At 30.9% G+C, this 22,736-nt stretch overlaps 2 protein-coding genes across 2 annotated transcripts in view; both read left to right on the forward strand.

Moving 5' to 3' along the window:
* The first annotated feature begins 15 nt into the window (after nt 1-15).
* LOC142324271 (cytochrome c oxidase assembly protein COX19) lies at nt 16-7,459 on the forward strand. Its single transcript, XM_075365157.1, has 2 exons — nt 16-155; nt 6,964-7,459. The coding sequence occupies exon 2, from the start codon at nt 7,022-7,024 to the stop codon at nt 7,280-7,282; it is 261 nt and encodes an 86-aa protein (XP_075221272.1). The 5' UTR covers nt 16-155; nt 6,964-7,021; the 3' UTR covers nt 7,283-7,459.
* Nucleotides 28-22,736, forward strand: part of Ppcdc (phosphopantothenoylcysteine decarboxylase) — a 28,389-nt gene continuing 5,680 nt past the window's right edge. Inside the window, exon 1 of the mRNA XM_075365156.1 lies at nt 28-155. The gene's annotated coding sequence lies outside the window, so the exon portion shown is untranslated. The remainder of the gene's footprint in view (nt 156-22,736) is intronic.

Below are 22,736 nucleotides of genomic sequence, written 5' to 3' on the forward strand. Positions count from 1 at the left end.
AGCGCTAGTATAGATTGATAAGTTCACTAATAATACAGCTGATCGGTTAAACTAAGGTAGTCACTATTTGAGAGTACGGTGCAATTTTTCTTTAAAACCTGTGCAAGTTGAAGTGTAGTTTTTGCCCTTTGTTTATTAAAGTGCTAATTGTTTAAGTAAGTTTCTCATATTCTCAATTGATATTTGTTATACGATAAAGTAAAAAAAATTGGCATTGAAGGTTTGACCAACAATAGCAATTGCTATTGTTGGTCAATTTAAAAAAATAGATTTTTATTTATATTGACAAATAAAACGAATAGAAGGTATCTAGTATTTAAAAAATTCGATATTTACTTTTTTCGTAATATTTTAATCTTAGCACGTTTAGATGTGTTATTTGTGTATTACGAAATTAGGTTATGTTTTTAAATTTGAGAAATATTAATGCTGAGTTAACTGTTAAATTTTATTAAGATCGATCGGGTTTCATTAAACGTTATAATAGTAATTACCGGATAATTTAAAAAAAAAAACTTGATCACCATCAAAGAGGAGTCACTTTGTAGTTTATGCCTTTGTTTTGTCCAAACTGTAATAAATATCAATTTACTTAATGTGCTCATTAATAATGAAATAAACATGATCTTTATTTTTTTAGTATGTAAAACTTTAAAGAAATTGTGTTCCAGTACATTAAAGAATTTTTTCTCCATTATATTTAAATAATTTATTTCTTAATGCTCATCATTGTTAAATATTTATAATCTATTAAAGTAACCAGTAGATCTATAGTTAATTAAATATATAAATAGTTAAAATAAAAGTTATAATTTGTTTCTGTTGCTACTGCAATAGTTTTCAGCACATGTATGGGTATCCTCTTAAGATACTTAATGTTAACTGGTTTTGTTGTCTATCAAGTGTTTTCCTTTACATGAAACAACATTTTTACTAAATAATTGATTCTGCTCTTACCTCCCTGACACGTCTTAGTATGACTTATAAAAGTCAACTTTCTTCTCTGTGTCCTAAAATAGTTATGATTTTTGTACATTCCTTCTTTTCAGTTTTACATTTTACCTGTATTTATTTCTCAGTGACTGTAATGTATTCTTAATATAATCTCAAAATTGTTTGTTTACTATTAATCTGTAGCCTTTTTTACAACGACCATAAATTTAATGATATAATGGTATTAAAGAGAAGAAAAAATGATAAATAAGTTTAAAGAAATTATATTACAGTAATGTAAAAAATAACGAGTTATATTAAAATCTTTATAGTATTAAAACATTTTATTAATTTTAAATAAAAATAATATAATATATGAAAAGGAGGTTCTGCTTCAAATTGAAAGGGGTTTTACATAATTTCATTGCAGTATAGTTGGGAATTATAAAATTAGCTTTTAATATAAAAAAAAATTGTTAAATCTTTTTTTAAAATCATGAATATTTTTCACTTATCTACATTTAATTTTTTTTTAAATATATTTATATAGCCAATTATATAAACTTATTCAGCCATTCCTCAAAGTACAGAATTAAAGAAAATTCTAACCTTACTTTTTTTCATTTCAAAGCACTCTCGGGCCTAAGCCCATCTTCAGTAATTTAAATTTTTTTTTCTTTTTTACATTTCCGCATTAAAATACATGATATGTTGAAATCTTTAGAACAGATATGTGTTCAGTCAATAAAAAATTAAAAAAAAAAAAAAACATTTAAAACGTTATATTATTTAGAATTCTTAACATGCTGTCAATACAGTACTGTCAGTACAGTATATTATGTCAGTGTATTACTGTATTGACATATTGACAGCATGTTAAAGATTTTAAATAATATGTTTTAAATTTAAAAAAAAAAAAATTATTCACTGAACAAATATTTGTCCTAAAAATGTTAACATATCATGTATTTCAATATGTAAATGTAAAAAAGAAGAAATTAAAAAAAAATACTGAAGATGGACTTAGGCCTGAAAGTGCTTTGCAATGAAAAAAGTAAGGTAAGAGTGTTCTTTAATTCTGCACTTTGTGGAATGGCTGAATAAGTTTATATTATATAATTAGCCAGAATTTATGTACAGAGGAAATATGGACTACTAAAAATTTAATTTAAATAAATTATTCACATTATATATACACACACACATGAGGGCAGTCCAGAAAGTAACTTACGTTTATGTCTAGCATGGAGATGGGTGGAGATAGAGCTGCCATCTTGGCGTCAAAACATTTCTACACTCAGTACACATCAAGTTGTCGTAGTGTGGACTGTGATTTTTCTACTTCATTCGTTGTGAATTACTGAAGTGTACACTTAAGTAGAAAATCCTGCGAGTTGTGAGGTGTGTTCAGTGATTAGGTTTTTACTAGCAAAAAACCTCAAACCAATTGAAATTCATTGGCAACTTTGTGAGGTGTGTGGAGATGGAATAATGAGTAAAGGTGGAGTGAGGGAGTGGTGCATTCAGTTTAAAAATCGCTGCTTCAATTTTCATGATTAGGACCGCAGTAGTCAGCCTAGCCTTGTGACTGATGAACTGATGATGAAAATCAACGATAAAATTTGTGAAAATCGCTGCATTAGAGTTATGGAACTCTTGCTTCATTTCCACTAAATTTCACAAAGTTTACTGCATGAAATTGTATCGGGAAAGCTTGGTTATCACAAGTTTTGTGCAAGATGGGTGCCAAAAATCTAAGGCAGCAGATTTCTACAGAGAAGGATTTGAAAAACTTGTGCATCATTATGATAAGTGCCTCAGTTTAAATGGCGATTTTGTAGAAAAGTAGTTTAAGATTGTCCCTTTCATACATATTAAACTTTCAAAGTACCTTTTTCAAGCATTGCCTTTGGTCAGCGACTGTGATACCAAAATTTTTCATTTTGAAATTATACTAAAATTTACCATATCATCTATATATAATAACAAATATATATTTTCATTATTTACACACTTCATATACAGACAGTGGTCATTTTTAGATCTAATGAAACCTTTTTTCATTACAGAATCAAATTTAATATTCCAGTCTCTCTGTGATTTGTTAAGTCGATAGATAGATTTATTTATATTCTTTTATATGAACATTTAATTAATCTTGTAAAAGTAAATGTAATGGTATAATAAACTTTTTAGCCATCGGCTGTATACACTGATACTGTTAGCAAGCAACTGTTATACAACATACATCTAGTTTGCTGACCTCAACATTCTGTGCACATATATATCATAATTTTATTGCTGACTTTCAACAGATATCTATACAGTCTAGGCCTTAAATAATTGTCACAATGAGGAAGTAGAAGTATATGTAGTTAAGAAAAAACTCTTTAAAGAAATATAATATTTTTGTTTTGAAATACCTATTCTTAATTTAGTACAGGTGAGACAGCTATTTTAACCCATTCGGATAACAAATTTTTCTATAATTATCAGACCATAAAAAGTAATTTTACTGTGTGTGGGTTATCTTATTATACTCACAACTTTATTATTTTAACATACAGAGTATGGATACTGTTTTACTTGAGAATCGTTTCACTGAGATTTTTAAAATTCTGCAAAAGGTTATGGGAGTAATGTATGAACCATACGTATTATTTTTTTTGTTTCAAAACCAAGAAGAACATATTGAAAAAGTTTTTGCTATATTGAGGGGAAATTATTGGTCAATCTGTGTGCATTAGAACTAGGAATTTGTGAAACTTATATTAAATGATTTTTATCTAAGAAATTAATTATGTATCACAATATGGCAAAATTTGTGCTATGGCTGCTGATCAACGTTTTGTTTATTGAGAATCTTACCATCATTATGATTAAGGAAAGAAAAGGAATTCCGCAGAGTAAAATTATTTCTTGGTTAAAGAACATCTTAGTCCAAAAAAAATTGTTTTTACTTTGAGTTTTATATTGAGTTTACAATTTTAAAATTTAAAATTATTTATAAAAAAGAAACTAATGAAATTGAATACATATCTTTAATTAGTATTGAAATCAAATTGTAATGAAAAAAAACTATTACTGTTTTAGTAAAATTCTCATAATTATACTATTATTACTCAATTTTACATGTTATTTCATAAATAATAGCGGGATGTAATTCAGTGATTTATGATGTAAATCATGTCAACGTTATATTTCGTAAAAATGTCATATTTCAGATGACTATAACTCTCTTGCTTTAGGTATTATAAGACTGTTGTGTAGTTTACCTTTCACTCTTTTTATCATGGTAGGAGTTTGGTTAAGATATGTCTGGATTTGATGTTTAGCTTCTAAATTATGGTGTTGGTATAGCAGAATACTTCAATTTTCAAATATTCTCAATGGAAAATTATATCCTGAAAGATAAGATTGTCTACTTGATTGTATGACATTTCCATATGTGGAAATGACAAAGTTAGGAAATAAATTCTGCTTAACTACTTTGAAAAGTGATGTGGTGGTGTGACTTGCCGATCCTTCTTGTTAAAAAATGTTATCTTATTTATTAGAAGAATAGTGTATTCAAGAACTAAAAAGATATGGTTATTTGTACATAGAATATTTAAGATATTTATACATACAGTCACAGAGCTTTTTCTATATTGCTAAAAAATGTAAGGTCCAATAATTTAGGAAGAGTTCATATACCATGCAGTTGTGTGGAATATGGAATCATCTCTATTGAAATGCTGCAGTTTTTATTCAAGTCCAGAAGTTTAGTTGTTAATAAAATCTGATAGAAGAAAATTAGCTTCATCACTCAGTAAGTTGCATCAGCTCTTGTATTTCATTAGCTGTAAAAGTAACAGGCAAACATTATCTTGGTTTAAGTTGCCCATTGAATAGTAACATGAATTTTGTAGGGGTAAAAACTTAAATCTTTTTATAAAATCTGTTGCACTGGCTAAAGCATTTGACCCTACAGAATCATAGCAGTTTGAATCCATTCAATGCTCTTTCTTTCACTGCAATTACGTTCTTTGATTTTACATTGCAACATCTATTTCTAATGTTCAGCCATTAGTTACAGAATTCTGAACCTAATCCTTGACACCATGGATAGTTGAATAGGGTGATTGTGATGAATACAGATTTACCTTTAAAAACCATGCTAAGTGATTAAAAAACTAAACTGCATTTGTACTTCAGCATGAGTACAGTTGCAGCTATAAAAAAATCTACTTCTTTGTAGCATAATAATACTGTTTGATATTGCTGAAGTAAAACAGAATGTAATCCACGATAAAATACTGTATAGCAGATTCACTACATTTATTTGTTTAATTATAGTTATAGTGTATATTCATATATAGTTATAGTGTAGTATTCTTATTATTTAAACATCCAGAACATATATACAGGTATTTTTATTATTGTTTAATACATTATATAAGTTTTACAATAGATTTTGAAATTACTTTGTAATATTAAATTTGAGGTGGATTATTCATGTGTTTGGATATTAAAAAATAAATACCATTGATTGAATTAACTGACTTATTTTAAACATATCTAAGTTTCTCATACAACTACAAATTTTTGACATCACAAAATCATCAAAACTAAAGATGGCATGATGAAATAATCACACTGTGGTAAATAAGTAAAAGCAACTGTGCACTAAATGAAAACATGCATAATATAAGCATATAAACCAGCATGCTTGTATATTATCTCACATAAATGCTATCTTTTGAGTTAAACTTGTTTGACATATAATGAATGCAAGGATGACAATTCAGCATCACTTCTTAGTGATATATGATTGGGGAAGACAAATTACTATCATTATGTGTGATTTTGTTAATATCTACAACAGTAATTACAAATATTCTTCAAACGCATTATAAAATAACATTCAGTGGTAAGATTTCTGATTTTAGAAGATATTATTCGACATTTACTGTCGAATGCTAAAGCAATATAGTAAAAGTTGTATAAAACATGCAGATTTTCACAAATTTGTTGAACAGTTGTAAAGATTTGAATAAATATTACTAATAATAATCAATGTGGGGGACAACCAACTTAATTCCAGCACTGGAGTAATGTGTCATAAACTTATAAGTGTTACTGCTTGCTTACTTACTTACTTATAAGTGTTACAATATGAGCTAACAAGCAACTGAAGTTTCTACTCCAGTACTGGAGTGTGTGTCATAAACTTATTTCAGAGATAGGTGAATTATGATAGAAATAGGTTGCTACAAATTATAATGTAAGTATTGGTGCAGTAAATTGTTCTTAACCAACTGAACTACTGTAAAATGTATTTCAAATCAGCTTTTACTGGCAGTCTTAGAGAAACCAGATTTTTACCTTTTAGCGTTTTCAAACAATGCTATTTTATAGAAACAGATGAATTTTTCTGAAGGATAGGTGTGTTATTAGACTTGAATTTATCATGACCTAGAAACAAGGTGGGAAAGTATGTAGTGGAAGCATCCTGTTTATGTCATCCACAGCACTACAGAGACATGTTTGAAAATAAAAATAAGCTTGCAATATTGCTAAAAAAGATGGAGTTTGTAGAGAACAAAATTGCTTCTTCTTAAAATAATGCTTATCTACACAGTTTACCATCAAAATGAACAAAAAATTAGGTGTGGAGGTCCAGCTTTTTATCCAGACTTTACTCTATTAGATTATTTGTTGGAGTCCTTAAGAATTATAATTATTGTATGGTGTCAAGTTTTACAGCAACTAAGCAGTAAAAAACATTGCACAAAACTGACGTAAACTTTGAAGTAGCATCTTGCCATTGGCATAAAAAACTTGCAGTGATAAATTGTTGCTAGGGATTAAGTTGAAAAATAGATAATGTGTAAAAATTGATTGAATAGACTGTATTAGAACCCTAATATTTTTCTATACTTTGAGAATGATAAATATATTTTAGCGAGTAGTAGCAGTAAAAGTAGTTTACAGTATATGTTAACAGAAACCTATTTTATAGTTTAATGATATTAATTTCTTTTTCAGAGAAATGTGGTTTAGGTAATTATACAATTTATGAGACAGTCATAATAATTTTCAAGGAATGTCTTCTGCCACAACCTTTGGGTTTAAAAAATTTATACCTACACCACCTGAAAAAGGAAGTTTTCCTTTAGACCATGAAGGCATATGTAAAACATTTATGATAAAATACATGATTTGTGTGAATGAGAATAAAAACAATAACACTGCATGTAGACAGGAAGCTAAAGATTATCTTGGTTGTAGAATGGATAATAACTTAATGACTCGTGAAGAATGGCCAAAGCTGGGTTTCAGTGATGATGGTAGCAAAACAAATTAGTATTAAAGAAAAATAAATCTAAATTTTATTCTGTTTTTTTATAATAGTAATGAATAACTATTTATTTTGACTATTTTTTAAAATATAAATATTAAAATGTAATAAGTGAATCTGTATATAGTTAAATGAGATTATTTATAAATAGTATTCAATAAAAATGTTTGGTTCTTTTTTGTCTGTCGGTTGCATCCTCACTTTATCAAGTATCTCAAAAGAACTCTGTGGTTTTAAATTAAATATACTTTCGTACATGTAGAATTACAAACGCATGTGCTTTATTTCATGTAAGTAAGAAACCGAATATTTTTTGTATTTCTTAATGTAACTCGATACGAACACTGTTTACACCCCTGCAGATGTCAAAATTATAATCCACTGCATTCTACACTTTGGGTAGCATGTTTGCAAGAATCACTTCCTCAGCTGCTGTTATTCTTTGGCACAGGGATCAAGTGACTGGATTTTTCTTGGTATATGATGTCTTGAATGTAGTCCCAAAAGGAGAAATCCATCAGTATTTTGCTGAAAATTGGGACTTTGTGCTGGCCAAGTGATAGGAGCTTCTCTACCTATCCAACATCCAACCTTATGGGGACTTACTGTTTAGTGTAGTTGCTTCATCAGAAAATAAAATGAGCTGCAGGTTGTTTTCTTCAGTAGAAATGAAGTCTAAAATGGTCATTAAAATTCAATTCTTTGAAGCTTATTGTTAGGTTTAATTCATTGAGTTGTTGTAGTTTATAAGTATGAAGTTTCAATCACTTATGAACAACATCATGGACAACACATGGACAATGCTTTTAGGAATGTTTAGTTGATGTGCAACACTACAAACTGAACATTTTGGACCTCATTGGAAAAACAGTTGAATTCTGTCTATGTTTTCAGCTTAGCCATGAGTATCCTTTCAAAATGCTTCTGGTTTCCAAAAATTGTTTACACCATTTATGTTGACTTTTGTCACTTGAAGAATTTCTACAATAGACTCGTGTACAGTTCTTTGTACAATATTCACTGATTTTGTTTCTGTGAACTAGTACACGCACTGTGCTTTCTCTTGTGACAACGCATGGTACAGGGTCATTACAGCTTGACCTGTACAACACAGTTTTGATGCAACTGCTACCCGACTGACAATGTGTAAACTAAATCTGAATCATTGTTGCTTCAAGATTACACATAAAACACTATTGAATGTTGCAAAATAAAAACTATATTTGTTCTTGAAACCCAGAGTTCTTTTTCAGATATCTGGTATTATATATTATGATTCTTGCCCCATTAACATTTCAAGGCTTGTGTTATTATCTTTATTTAAAAATTTATCCCATACTTAGGATTAAATAAGAGCATTAATCTTTTCCATGTTATGAAATGTTATGAGTTAATTACTGTCTGGCATCCATATTTTGGTGACCTAGATATGAGCAGGAAATTTATTTCTTACATAACTACATTCTTATATATTCTGATTTGCTGAATGAACAAATGTACTTTCTACCTTATTTCTTATACATGTTTGGTAATTTGTATTAAATGCAATTATAATAATAATTTTTATCACTGAATTGTTATTCTCATGTTGGAAATTTTTTCATTATGTATGGTGAGAATGCAGAAGAAAATTTCAATTCTGCATTAAAAACGTGTTTATTCTATAAACATATGGTGTAAATGTTTAGTGAATAAATAACAAAAATATGAATTTTGTTTGTATACATATAGTTAAATGAGTTGTAACAAAAAAAGAGAAATGTAATTTTTACCCAAAAGAATTTATTTATTCTTCTATATTGATATTGTCCCTTCAAAATAGCCCCCCAGAGATGTGACACGTTTATGCCAGTGTTTCTTCCATTCTGTAAATGTTTGTGGAAAGTATTTTTCAAAAGAAAATAGACAAAATATTTTATTAGATTTTCACAAAATTAATTAAAAATCACAATAGCTGTTTCAGTATACAGTATCTTCCTCAGATGTTACTAACAGAATACTAAAACTAAAAGTACATTAAAATGAAAAAAGTAAATAAATACAAAAAGATAAAGATAAAGAGCAACAATAAGAGTGACATATGTATCAGTAATATATAAATCTAATAGCAAATACGCTTTGTCAATTCATAAAAAGTAGCACTTAGAAATAGATAAAAAGCCCATTTCATAGCCATAAGTTCAACGGCGAACTATTGAATAAGTCTTATTTATAATTTAAAAATAAATCATTCCCTATTGTTACTCTTTATGTATTTGTCTCATTTGGTTTTTGTATTTATCTTTTTCGTTGTAATGTACTTTTAGCTTTAGTATTCTGTTAGTAACACCTTTACATTGAAACAGGTTTGTGATTTGTTATTGATTTTTTTGTTTATTTTCTTTTGTTATGATGGATTTTCATTAAGTATTTGGTATAGCCTTAAATTCACCTAGTGATGTTTTTTCTTTATTTCATCTATCATTGCAAATCGTGTTGTCCCTTTCTTGATCATTGGGAATAACAAAAAGTCACAGGGTGTCATTCTGCAGAATTTGGAGAGACTTTGGCATTATTTTTGACTAAATAATCACAAATTAATAGTGATGTGCGAGCTGGAAAGTTATGGTGAAAAATCCAAAAATTGCTTGCCCACATTTGTGGTTGTCTTCTTCAGATTGCCTCACATATACAGTGTACAACTGTTAAGTAATAGTGTTTGTTGACCGTTTGTCCTTGTGGTAAGAGATGGTAATGGATGATGCCATTGTAAAAAAAAAAAATAATTAAAAAAACAGTAAGACCTTTACTATTCGATCAAACTTGATGTGCTTTTTTCAGTCTTGGTTCTTCAGAAAAGTTCCATTCAGGAATGTAAGCCAACAATTGTTTTGCAGTGCTGATTTGTTAAAAATTTAACAATTTTTCCTATTACTCGTTTCATATCTAAAATATTAGGCAAAATTATTTCACACAAGTTGTAAGAGATTCCCACTGCAACTTCTATAATAGCCATTTCATTTAACACACACACATTTATTTTTATTAGACCAACCAAAGTACTTTATCCAATCACTTCTGGAACTCGATCTTTGGAATAGTGTTTAGCTCTTTCAGCTATTCGCTTTTAATCTCATCTGTGCTTGTAAAACGACGGCCTTTTAAAGTTTTCTTTATTTTTGGGAATAGAAGAAAATCACATGGGGCCATGTCTGGCGAATATGGCGGCTGGGTATCATTAAAGTGCTATTTTTGTCCAAAAATTGACGAACAAGCAATGAAATGTGAGTAGGCTCATTATCGTGGTGCAAAAGCCATGAATTGTTTCGCCACAAATTCGGGCGTTTTTTCGGATTGCTTCACGCAAACGGCGTTGAACTTGTAGGTAATACTCCTTATTAATCGTTTGACCTTATGACAACAACTCATGATGCACTATGCCGGTAAAATCGAAGAAAACGGTGACCATAACCTTTACATTCGACCGTACTTGTCGAGGTTTTTTCGGTCTTGGTGGTCCAGAATGCCACTACTGGGACGATTGAGCCTTAGTTTCGACATCATATCCGTAAACCCGTGTTTCATCACCTGTTGTAACACGTTTCAGTAGTTCTGTATTGTTGTTGATTTCATTTAGCGACTCCTGAGCAACTTCCATTCGCCGCTGTTTTTGTTCGAAATTCAACAATTTTGAAACACATTTCGCTGTCACACTTTTCATACCCAAAACATCCGAAAAAATTTCATGGCATGAGCCAATTGATATCCTAACATCATCAGCGACTTCTCTGATGTGATTCAGCGATCATTCATAATCATTTCTTTCACTTTTTCCACGTTCATCGGTTGTTGATGTGCTGGGGCGTCCGGAGCGCTCGTCATCTTCAACGACTTTCTTGGAAACACTTATACCACTCGTAAACACTTGCTTTACTCATAGCAGACTCACCAATACTTAACATTTTTAAAACATTGCTACATTTATAGCAAAATCCATTCTTATAGCAAAATTTAATACAAATTCTTTCATCCATTATTTATACAAATAAAAAATCGCCGATCGTACCAAACACGTGTTATCCTTTTGACAGCTGACAACAGACTGAACATCCAATATGGCTAAAAATGTACAGATACTTTTCAGACATGTTTACCAATACAATTAAAAAATCCCGAGAATCGGACTATACAACCCGCGAAATTTCAAAATTCTCGATACTTTTTGAAAACGCCTTGTATATGCAGAAGCGCTTTTGCGATTTACTCGCATCATCTGCTGTATTATATATTCATCTGAAATTACATTACAAACTTTGTAAAATATAGTAACATATGCGTTTATTTATTTTATTTAAAATTTAAAACCCTTAAATCTTTTTTTTTTTTTTTTTTAATTTTAAACATTTATTCAGTTAAATTAAAAATTAAAACAAAATTTAAAAATATGAAAAATTAATTAAAATTAACGTTAAAAATTAAATTGTAAAAATATTACGTCAAGGCATAAAATCAAATTAAAATTAAAAATCAAACATTAAAATTTAAAAGTCAAATTAAAATCAAATAAAAATAATTTTAAGTATAACAATTATGCATGTTGTCCATTTAACTGAACTTACTTTAATATACTGATGAAAAAATAAATTATACAACACTATCAAAATAGATCGTGGTGCCCTCTACTGCAGCTTTCAAATTCTAATTATTTTGATAGTGATGTATAATTTAATATATTTCAACAGTATAGTAAAGTAAGTTCAGTTACACGGACAACATGCAAAATTGCTTTACTTAAAATTATTTTTATTGGATTTTAATTGTAATTTTTGACTTTTAATTTTAATTTGATTTTATGTCTTGACATCATATTTTTACATATGTAAAAATTTTTGCAATTTAATTTTCAATTTAGTTTTTAATGTTAATTTTTCATATTTTTAAATTTTGATTTAATTTTTAATTAAACTGAATAAAAGTTAAAAAAAAAAATAAATAAATAAATTAAAAGATTAAAGGTTTTAAATTTTAAATAAATACATGATATGTTATTATGTTTTACAAAGTTTGTAATGCAATTTGAGATGAGTATATGAATATATAATGCAGCTGATGATTTGAGTAAATCACGAAAGCACTCCTGCATATATAATGGAATAAGGTAAGTCATCCTACTTTATTTATTTTAAAAGAATTGATTTAAAAAAATATATATATATACATACAGAGTAATTCAAGAGGAAAGGGAAATAATTTGGGAATTGATTCTGCAGTTTTAAATAAGTTCATACAAAGAAAAACTCTTTGTTATTTAGTTATAGCTAGTGAAAAAGTTTGTTCAGATTTCAGTCCTCTGGTGAAATGAGCTCTAATGAAACTTTTAAGGCGTTAATATAAGCAGTAAACTTGATGGTATTAAGTGGTAACTTATATTATTTATGAGCTAAAAAATCAAATAAAGTGGGTTCCAGAGCTGTATATCCCATTGTTTTCATGATATCCAATGTAAAACAGAAAAAATTAAGTGATAAAAAAACAATTTTTTTTTAGTTTTGAAGTACAATAACTTTGTTAAATGTCTAATAAATGTATAAATTTTATTATCAAAACTTGTAGAGAATATCGTTCTGAGAAATTTGATGTAATACATTTTCTGAAAACAAAAAAAAAATCAACTTTTATTATAAAAACAAAACAGAACAGAATAAAACTAAACAGAAAAATGTTATGAATTTATAAAAATTAAAAACAACTGTTTTTAGTACAATAAATTTAGACCTTTGAAAAATTGGGTTGGCAACATTAACTGAATGCTTCAAAATTAATTTGAATACTATTCATTGTTGTCATAAAGTTGTGGTTACGTGTTAATAATAATGTTTAGTTGCTTCTGATATAATTTTGATTGTGTTTAATTATTTTGAAAGTTATGCAATGTTTTTGTGTTTATTGTACTATGAACTGAACATACATTTTTTCAATTGAATTGGAATTTAAAGAAGTGAAATTCCGTTATGAATACCGTATTTATTCGAGTAGCCCCCGCACTTTTTTTCTTGGAATTGGAGAGAAAAAGTAAGGGTGCGGGACTTACTTGAAACATAGCCTTTAGCCAGGATAATTTATGTAAAGTAAACGTTTTCTTCGAAGTACCTAAATTCAATCGCATAAATATAGTTACATTAGGCTTTCGTTTATCAATATAGGATGCCGCTTTATACACAATACATCCTTAATTATTAACATCCTGTTCATATTATCGATAGGAACGAAGTTACGGTATTTTTATAAAACTGATTCATTCTATATAGGCTGCATCCGGTTCTAGTGACACTACAGTTACAGTATCAGTTACCCATCGTCGTCTTGTCTATTCGCCATAGTCATTGTACTATTTGTAAATGTGGAAGGTTATGTGCATTTTATCTGTTTAGTTTATTTTGTAAAGTTTAATACGGTGATTTATTTTAATTACGGCATTAAAATGAGTACAAAAGGACAGCGTCTACGATCTTTTATAGTAAATGAAAAACTGCGCGTTGTAGAAGAGGCTCAAAAAATTTGAAATCGGGCGGCAGGAAGAAAATTTGACGTAGATGAAAGCTGCATTCGAGACTGGGGTAAGAAGGAACAACTTCTGGTGAAAGGTACTGGTAATAAAAGGGCTTTTCGTGGCTTAAAACCAAAATACAAAGCCGTGGATGGATAACACGATTTTTTGCACGAAATGATTTGTCAATGACGGAAGACGACCGTTTCTTAACGACTTTCAGACGCTTATGAACAAAAAATATTACATTTTCACAAATACATAATAAATCTTAGAAAAGATAAAGGCTATTTGCCTTCTCTAATAGGAAACGCTGATCAAACCCCCGTATATTTTGAAATGCCATTTGACAAAACCGTAAACAAAAAAGGTGAAAAAAGTATTGCGATTCGCACTGCTGGTAATGAAAAACAAAGGTGTAGTGTTATCCTTTGCATTACTTCTGGCGGATCAAAATTACCTCCGTACATTGTTTTTAAAAAACTCTTCCTACCGTACAGGTAAATGGAGTTATTGTCAGAGCACAGGAATCAGGTTGGATGGACGAAACCTGAATTTTAGATCGGATCAGGTGTGTATGGCAAAAGCGACCAGGAGATTTACTTAATAAAAAAAATACCGGTATGCTAGTAATGGTTAGTTATCGGGGGCATACGACTGATAAAGTGAAAGACATTTTAAAAAAGGGTATGACAGACCGAGTAATAATTCCAGGTGGGTTGACATCTCTATTGCAATTAGTAGATGTCTGCATTAAAACAACTGTACGGTAAATGGATGGCTGATGAAAATTTCTTTCTCACGCCTACAGGAAGAATCAAACGCCCAGATTTGTGTTTGTATAAAAGATGCTTGGGAAGGTATTTCCACGGAATTAGTAAGGAAAAGTTTTAAAAATGCGGAATATCTATTGAACTTGATGGTAGTGAAGCGATCACCTTTGGCAGAGCGACGTGGAGACTACCGGTAACTCGACATTGACAGAGATAAATTAAAAATAAAATCCCATATTAAAATGTGTTTTGAAATTATCCTTTTCAAGATGATACTTTCTTTTCGTTTTATTGGCCTACTGATTACGAACTAAACTAATACTTACGGTAATTAATTATTAATGTAATATTAAAATTGTAATTTAAATGAACGAATTAAATGCTTTACTTTCTGAATATTTTAGTATTTACATCTTTTTTTATCATATTTGTTGCAGTTTAAAATACCGGTATACACTCGATTTTTTTTTTTACATTTTCGGTCTGGAAAATTGAGTTGCGGGGCTTATTCAGGGGCAGGGGGTACTCGAATAAATTCGGTACTTTTTTTTTTAAAAATGCCACAACTCTTCACTCATGCAGAATATGACGATGAAAGAGAATACTGATGTAAGTATCCTGGACCAGTAGTTCCAAACTGTAAAGTATTTTATAGAATTTTTAATAATCTTCATGTGAATAGTACACTTACCAGCGCTCATGTTTCATGTGAATGTCAACCATTACATGCTAATGAAAGAGAAAACATTCTTCAGATGGTACAGCTTAGTCTTACAAGTACATGAAGAATTTTTACATGACTCAACAGCCACAAAGTACAGTATGGAGAACATAACATGCTCATGGACTACGTCTTTATATTTAGAAAGTTTAACCTGCAGCTATGTCAACAGGTTAACAGTAATTACCAATTAATTCCGATCATACTATTTTCAGGTGAAACTACTTTTACCCATTGTGGCATAAACAACATGCTGAATTCACATCAGTGGTGTGAAGAAAACCCACATGCTTTAGTTGAATCAAATTTCTAGCAATTATTTTCAGTGAATGTTTGGTATTGCATGATGGACAACAAATGAATAGGCCTTTTTGTTCTGAACAACTTGTCATGGGGAGAATTATCTGGAATTTTTAAACGACGACTGCAATTTGTTACTACAGTGCTTGAAAATTTCTCAATGGCGAAATGAATTGAAAATACTCGCCAGCAAGTATTTAAAAAAAATAAAATTATAAGTATTTTAATTTTTCATAGGTCTAAATTTACGGTAATTTAATATTATACGGGCTACCTAGGTTTTACACTGTTTCTTTTATTTGTGGTCAAGATAGGTTCAGTTTGCAGTGTCTATAATTTCAATGACCTGTCACTTTTCTACAGGGAAATATATATTACCAGCCACCAAGCAATACATTAATGGGCATGTAATGTGCTTGCATTTTAGTAAGGAATACTTATTTTTTAATGTTAAATCGTGTCAGAAAAAACGTCTCATGTTAGAACATGGTTTGAACATAGCAAAATATCAATAATTACTGTTACAAATATATTTTGCTGAGAAACAGGTGCCTGCTTTTTAGAGAAAGTGTCTGACAGAAGTGCAGAAACCTTCATGGAACTAATACAGCTACATATTGAACAACGTAGTACCATTATATCAGACTGCTGGAAAGGTTATCAATCAAACGAACTAGAAAAAGCTGGGTTTCCTTATTTCACTGTAAATCGTAAATTCAACTTTATTGATCCAGAAACTGCAGCTAATATTCAACAGGTAGAACACATATAGGATTTGGCAAAATGGTGTATTAAAAATCCCAGGGAAACAGCCTTTCATCATTTGGCGGATTAAATGTGACAATCGGCGCCGGCTGCTTCTGGCGGTTTGCCGACATTGCTGAATTTTGGGCATCACTGCAATAAACTTGTCAGTTGTAACTATTTTAAAATTTTATATAACCTCAATAAAAGTATTTCCTTACTCTACGTGTGCATGTTTTTTACTTTACCCAAAAAACAGCATAAAAAGTAGGTATTCCGTGTAATACTAAAGTATCCAATTTTTTTAGAAAAATACAGTAGGAAGCTGTTACTGGTATGATGCCTTGTTATACATAATTGCAAATATGTATACACTTAAATTACTTATTGTAATTATTAAATGAATTTACAAAATTAAATTACAGCCGACCTGCGTGGCTGAGTAGGTACCACTTCATTGGCATTTTGTGCAGAGGTCCCGGGTTCGAATCCCAGTTAGGCATGGCATCTTTTGATACCCGATCAATATCCAACGGGCTGATGACCGTAGCTGTTGATGCTCAATCCTTTATAACACCAAAGAAAAAAAAACAATATAATCATATTACACTTATAATTAAATAAAATTATTTTGAAGATATTTCAGTCTGTTAATTTTTTAACTGACAAAGCAGTTTACGCTATAAAAGTGCTTGCAAAAAAAAATTAAAAGACCACTTAGTCTAATCGATTAATATATTTATTAATAAAATTAGTATTAATGAAATTTATTATTATGTATAAATATTTATATAATTTAAACCGATGATTGTTTAATTTCTGTGATAGACAAAAACTAGTCTAATGTAATTTTGGCCGTTGACATTTTTATCATTGCTAATATTCTTTGATTTTCTGAGTGCAGTTTCATCATTCCTGGTGTAGTGGAATCGTACAGGTTGTAAAGATGTAGTTTACTACTTTACCCAGGGCTGTAATTATCATTTTTAATTCATAGGTAACTGCAACCACCATTCATGTAGTTAATGTACCTATAGCTTTTACTTCTTTGAATCATTCTGCTATATATTGATAAATTAGAATCTAATAACATAATAATAGCTGAGAAATAGTTTCTAGGAACTACTAGTATTGAAATGTTAATAGTCTGGCTGGCCCTCAAATTACCACTCATACAGGATAGCTAACCTTTGTGCCAACCTGGCTATATGCCTTTAATAAATTACTTCTTGGAAGTATTAACAGTTAAACACTTTAAAATAGATGCATTATGAATCTGACTTCTTTAATGTAGAATTTCTGGTAAAAATTTTGTAGATGTATTAATTTAGGAATGTATTTTTACATTATATTTTTCATTTATAAGTTTTTATACACATTTATATTTTAATTTGTAATATTTTATTTTCATCTCATTTGTTGCCTAAAAGGACAAAAGTTTATTTGATGCTATAAAAAAATTATTAGTTTATTTATGAACTGAAAAACGTTAACAATTGAAGATAATTAACACTAATTTTTAATAATGAAAGTGCAGAGGTTTATTTAAACTTAAACTTCTGTTGCAAATAGCAGAAATACTGATTGATGATATACTACAGTACTGTTTGTGTGAAAGTAGGGAAAATTGAAGGGCAAGACCACAATTATTTTACAGGCGTATTCATAAAAAAAAAATATAATTTATATTTAAATTATAATCTACCCAATTATTTAATTATAGTACAGGTCGTAAATAATTTTACATGAGTGATACCAGTAAAATAGAACCAGTTTTCTATAATAGAACCAGTTTGAAATAAAATTGAATGCTCGTACTGTGCAAATATTTAGTTTAAATACATTTATCTGAACATATCTCCATGTATATGATTTCATCTGTAACTATATTTTGTGCTTACTGATCTGCCCAGTTTGCTCCATTTAATAATTGGCAGTTCTTCTAAAGGAGACAGCAAGCAAGTAACCGAGTGGTTTGTTTCTTCCCAGGAGTTACCAGTCTGACTGTTTTTTTTGTAAGAGTGCATATACACAGCATCTTATTTACACCAGTTCTATTACTATATGAAGAAATGATTTACTTCACTAAAGACACGCAATATTTTTATTTAAAAAAATTTTATTTTATAATGAAAACTATCAAAATAAAGAAAAAATCATCCACAATTAATATTTTGGTAATACTAATAGTAATACACGATGATTCAAAGAAACGGGAAATTTAAAAAATTAAATAACGTTAATGAAAATTTTTTTTAGAAAATGAATTTTATTTCATGTAATTGTACAAATGTTGCCATTTTAGGATACATACATTTTAGTTTATTTTTTTAAAGATGACATCTTGCAGGTGACCTCCTCTTCTACGTAAACACTCACGAAGTCTCTTCGTTAAATTGTTCGTGGTTTGACGTAACATCTCAACTGGAATTGACGCAATTGCTTCTCGGATCTTTGCCTTCAGTTCTTCCGTTGTAGCAGGTCTACTGTGGAATACTTTGCTTTTAAGGTGACCCCACAAAAAGTAATCGCAAGCTGAGAGATCAGGTGATCTGGGAGGCCATCTAATGTCACCGTTTCGTGAAATGACACGTTGTCCAAACAATCGCGTACAGCTGCCATCGATATTCGTGCAGTATGTGACGTTGCTTCGTCTTGTTGAAACCAGGCTGTATTAAAAATTGGTGGAAATCTCTTTTGTTGTTCCACAACAAAGGTTTCAAGCACGGCTACGTAACGACCCGACGTCACTGTAATCGCAAGACCGTTGTCATCCTCAAAAAAATAAGGGCCTATAACACCGTAAGATGACATAGCACACCACACGGTCACTTTCTGGCTGTGCCACGGACGCTGGTGTAGCTGCGTAGGATTTTCTTGCGCCCAGTATTTGAAATTTTGCTTGTTAACAAATCCACTGAGGTGGAAATGCGCTTCGTCTGACATCCACAGTTCGTGAACAAACTCTTCGTTATCATTTATCTTCTGAAGCATTACATTACAGAATTGTGCTCGCACAACTGCATCGTTCGGTTTCAGTTCCTGGACGATCTGCAACTTGTATGGATGGAATTGCAAGTCCTTCGCTAACATTCTTCGAACACTTGAATTATGCGATTGTAAAGATGCTGAGAGACGACGGATTGACCGACGTGGACTTCGTGTGACAGCATCTTGTAAAGCTTGAACATTCTGTGGTGTACGGACGGTTCGCTCACGGTCTGGAGGTTTCTTTTTCATTGCCGAACCGGTTTCCTCAAAATTAGATATCCATGTTTTAATTGCATGTGCTGATGGAGCACGGTCGTGCAGTCCCAGATTAAAATGACGGCGAAATTCTCTACGCGCTCCCTCCACACTGTCATTGTTTTTGTAAATCGCTTTGATAGCAAATGCACGTTGCGCACCACTCCAAAGGATCCATGACAACTAAATGGCAGGTTAGGTTACAGAGGCTGGCGCCACTTATCAAGTGGTACCAATCGCCCACGGCTACCAACACAACTTTAAAAATTTCCCGTTTCTTTGAATCAACCTGTATTACAAAAGTTGTATAAATAACTAATGAATCTCAAGAAATAACAACCAAATGGCTAGGAAATTTTATTATTGGGCTGCCTCATATTACTAGTTTATGTCTTAAAAATTGATTTACCTGTTGACTTTTTTTGAAACTCTGTCCAGAAATTGTCATCAAATTTGGAAAATTTACATTTCTCTGTTTTAAAAACAGAGAAATGAACTCGTTCTGTTTTCAAGGAAATGAATATGAGGAAAAAATGTATAGTCAGTTGAACCTAGCTGGTTAAAACAAATATGCACAGAAACAGTTGATGATACATTTATCTTGTTAGCAGGCACATTATCTGCAACCCTCACCAACAATTGTATGTCCTTTGTTCCTGAGATAGATCCGATTGTTGATACAAGTGGCAATCAGTTTACTCAAGGCTATCAAGACATCAGTATTAATAAATGCAACTTAATTACAGCATATACTAAGCAAATAAAATTAAAAAGGCAATACAATCTTACTCTTGGTAAGAAATTTCCCTTGATAATTGAACTCAAACCCAGTGGGCAAATTTTTTTCACCGTTTCTAATATGACTGGATATGCAATTAAGATAGTAAAAATTGTAATGGATCTGGAGGATACTATGCTCATAAGTATCATTGCAATTGTTCAATTATCATACTAAACAAAAAATTTCAGTTCATTAATTTGTCTAATGTCACTTCCTACCTGACAGATTTATCAACACATTATTCTAGATTGAGTCTTGTTATAATTGTTCAAATTTAGGTCAGCTTGACAAAATGCATGTAGATCCAAATAAATGTCTTTGTACCTTATGATTAATTTTGTTTTTATTTAATTATGACGATAGTTTTCAAAGTTCTTACTGTTTTACACAAAAAATTGATGTGTTAGATACAGTAAATAAAAGGAAATGTAGTATAATGTTTGTTTATGGACCACCTAATTCTAGAAAACTTTTTTGGATGTGTTTTTCCCCAGCGTGGGCTGCATCATCAACCCTAACAGATTTGAGAAATTTCCATTCATGGCAGTAATTATTGCTGAGTTTATAAATGGAATGAGATCAGACTTTGTCTATATTAAATAAAGGTGAAACAAATCATAGGCAGCGATGTGCTGGATGCACTTTAGAAAAGTCATTTTTCATTTCTTAAATTAAACATTTCTAATACTGTCATTGAGTAGAGAAGTTTTTCTAAATAAAGAGGTGTTAAATACTAGATGTGGAATGTATATTTGATGCTTATTTTTGAATTAAAATAAATTCGTTTTAATAATAAAAACAAAATCCTTTTTTAATTGGTTTATAATGGGCAAAATGAGTTAATAGATAGGAACATTTGTGGCGGTATAAAAAAAATTTTAAATATATATTATTACAAAAAGTAGATGATTATTGTTTTAACTGAAATGTGTTATTATGATAGTGCAAATAAGTAAACAGATTGGTTTTTACGAGGGTAAGTCAATTATTATCCACAGTGTAGTTATAAATTTTATTTTAATACAAATAGGAAACTTACATGTATATCATTTTTCTACATAGTCCCCTTGCATTTCAACGCACTTGGTCCATCGTTGCACGAGCTTCCTGATGCCCTCAGCCCTCATAAAAGAAGGTTTTTGGTGAGCTGCGAGCCAGGAATGCACCGCTTCTTTCACTGTTTCGTCCAAGGTAAATTGAAAGCCCCTTAATGCCTCTTTGAGTGGACCAAACAAGTGGTAGTCAGAAGGGGCAAGATCAGGACTATACAGAGGATCAGCCAGTACTTCAAAGTTGAGTTTCTGGAGCGTTTCAGCAGTGTGGGCAGCAGTATGTGGACGGGCATTGTCGTGCAACAACACAACACTTTTCGACAGCAATACTTGTCGTTTGCTTCGAATTGCAGGCTTCAGCTTGGCAGTAAGCATCTCACTGTAACGCGCACTGTTTATTGTCGTGCCCCTTTCCTCATAATGTTCCAGTACTGGGCCTTGAGTCCCAAAAACCATAAGTATCAGTTTTTCTGTGGGTGATTGGGTCTTGAACTTGATTTACAGGGTCTTGAATTTTTTGCAGTGTGAATTTGGTTGTTTCCATTCTCCATACTCTCCAGCTTGTAATGATGGATCCATGTTTCATCACCAGTGATGATTCTGTCTAAGAATATGTTCCATGACTCTGAAGATGATTCTGCCTAAGAAGATGTTCATTACCATAGCAATCCAAATGTCTTTGGCAGATGTCCAAGTGCGTTTGTTTATGCAGCTGTGTGAGTTGTTTTGCGACCCATCTTGCACAGACTTTATGGAATCCAAGTCTGTTGTGGATGATTTCGTAGGCAGAACCGTGACTAATTTGCAGATGATGTGCCACTTCATCAATAGTTTGATGAAGTGGCACATCATCTGCAGAATGATGTGCCAAAGACAGACACTCGTCTGTCTAAGAAAACCATGTCAAGTGCACGCTCAATGTTTTCCACATTTGTGGCGGTAAATGGTCGTCCGGCTCCTTCGTCGTGCGTAACACTTGTGTGACTGTTTTTGAATTTTTCAATCCATTTGTAGACACTCCATTGCGGCAACACACTGTTCCCATACTGTACCAAATGTTTTCAATGAATTTCGGCCCCTGATACACCTTCTGACCACAAAAAACGGATCACTGAACGTTGCTCTTCTTTGGTGCATACAGAAAGCGGAGCAGCCATGGTTAACAGCAGAGCAGCGATAATGGAACTAACCTAGCAGCATTAAACCTGTACAGACATAACAACAATTAAACTACATATGCGTCATCTACGCAACATGACAGTACTACCAACATAAACAAAAATATAACCAAATTGCGGATAATAATTGATTTACCCT

Source organism: Lycorma delicatula, chromosome 4 (assembly GCF_047948215.1).
Source record: "Lycorma delicatula isolate Av1 chromosome 4, ASM4794821v1, whole genome shotgun sequence".
Lineage (NCBI taxonomy): Eukaryota > Metazoa > Arthropoda > Insecta > Hemiptera > Fulgoridae > Lycorma > Lycorma delicatula.

Coding starts and splice junctions, on each gene's coding strand:
- LOC142324271 (XM_075365157.1), top strand. CDS start 7,022: ATGTCTTCTGCCACAACCTTTGGGTTTAAAAAATTTATACCTACACCA.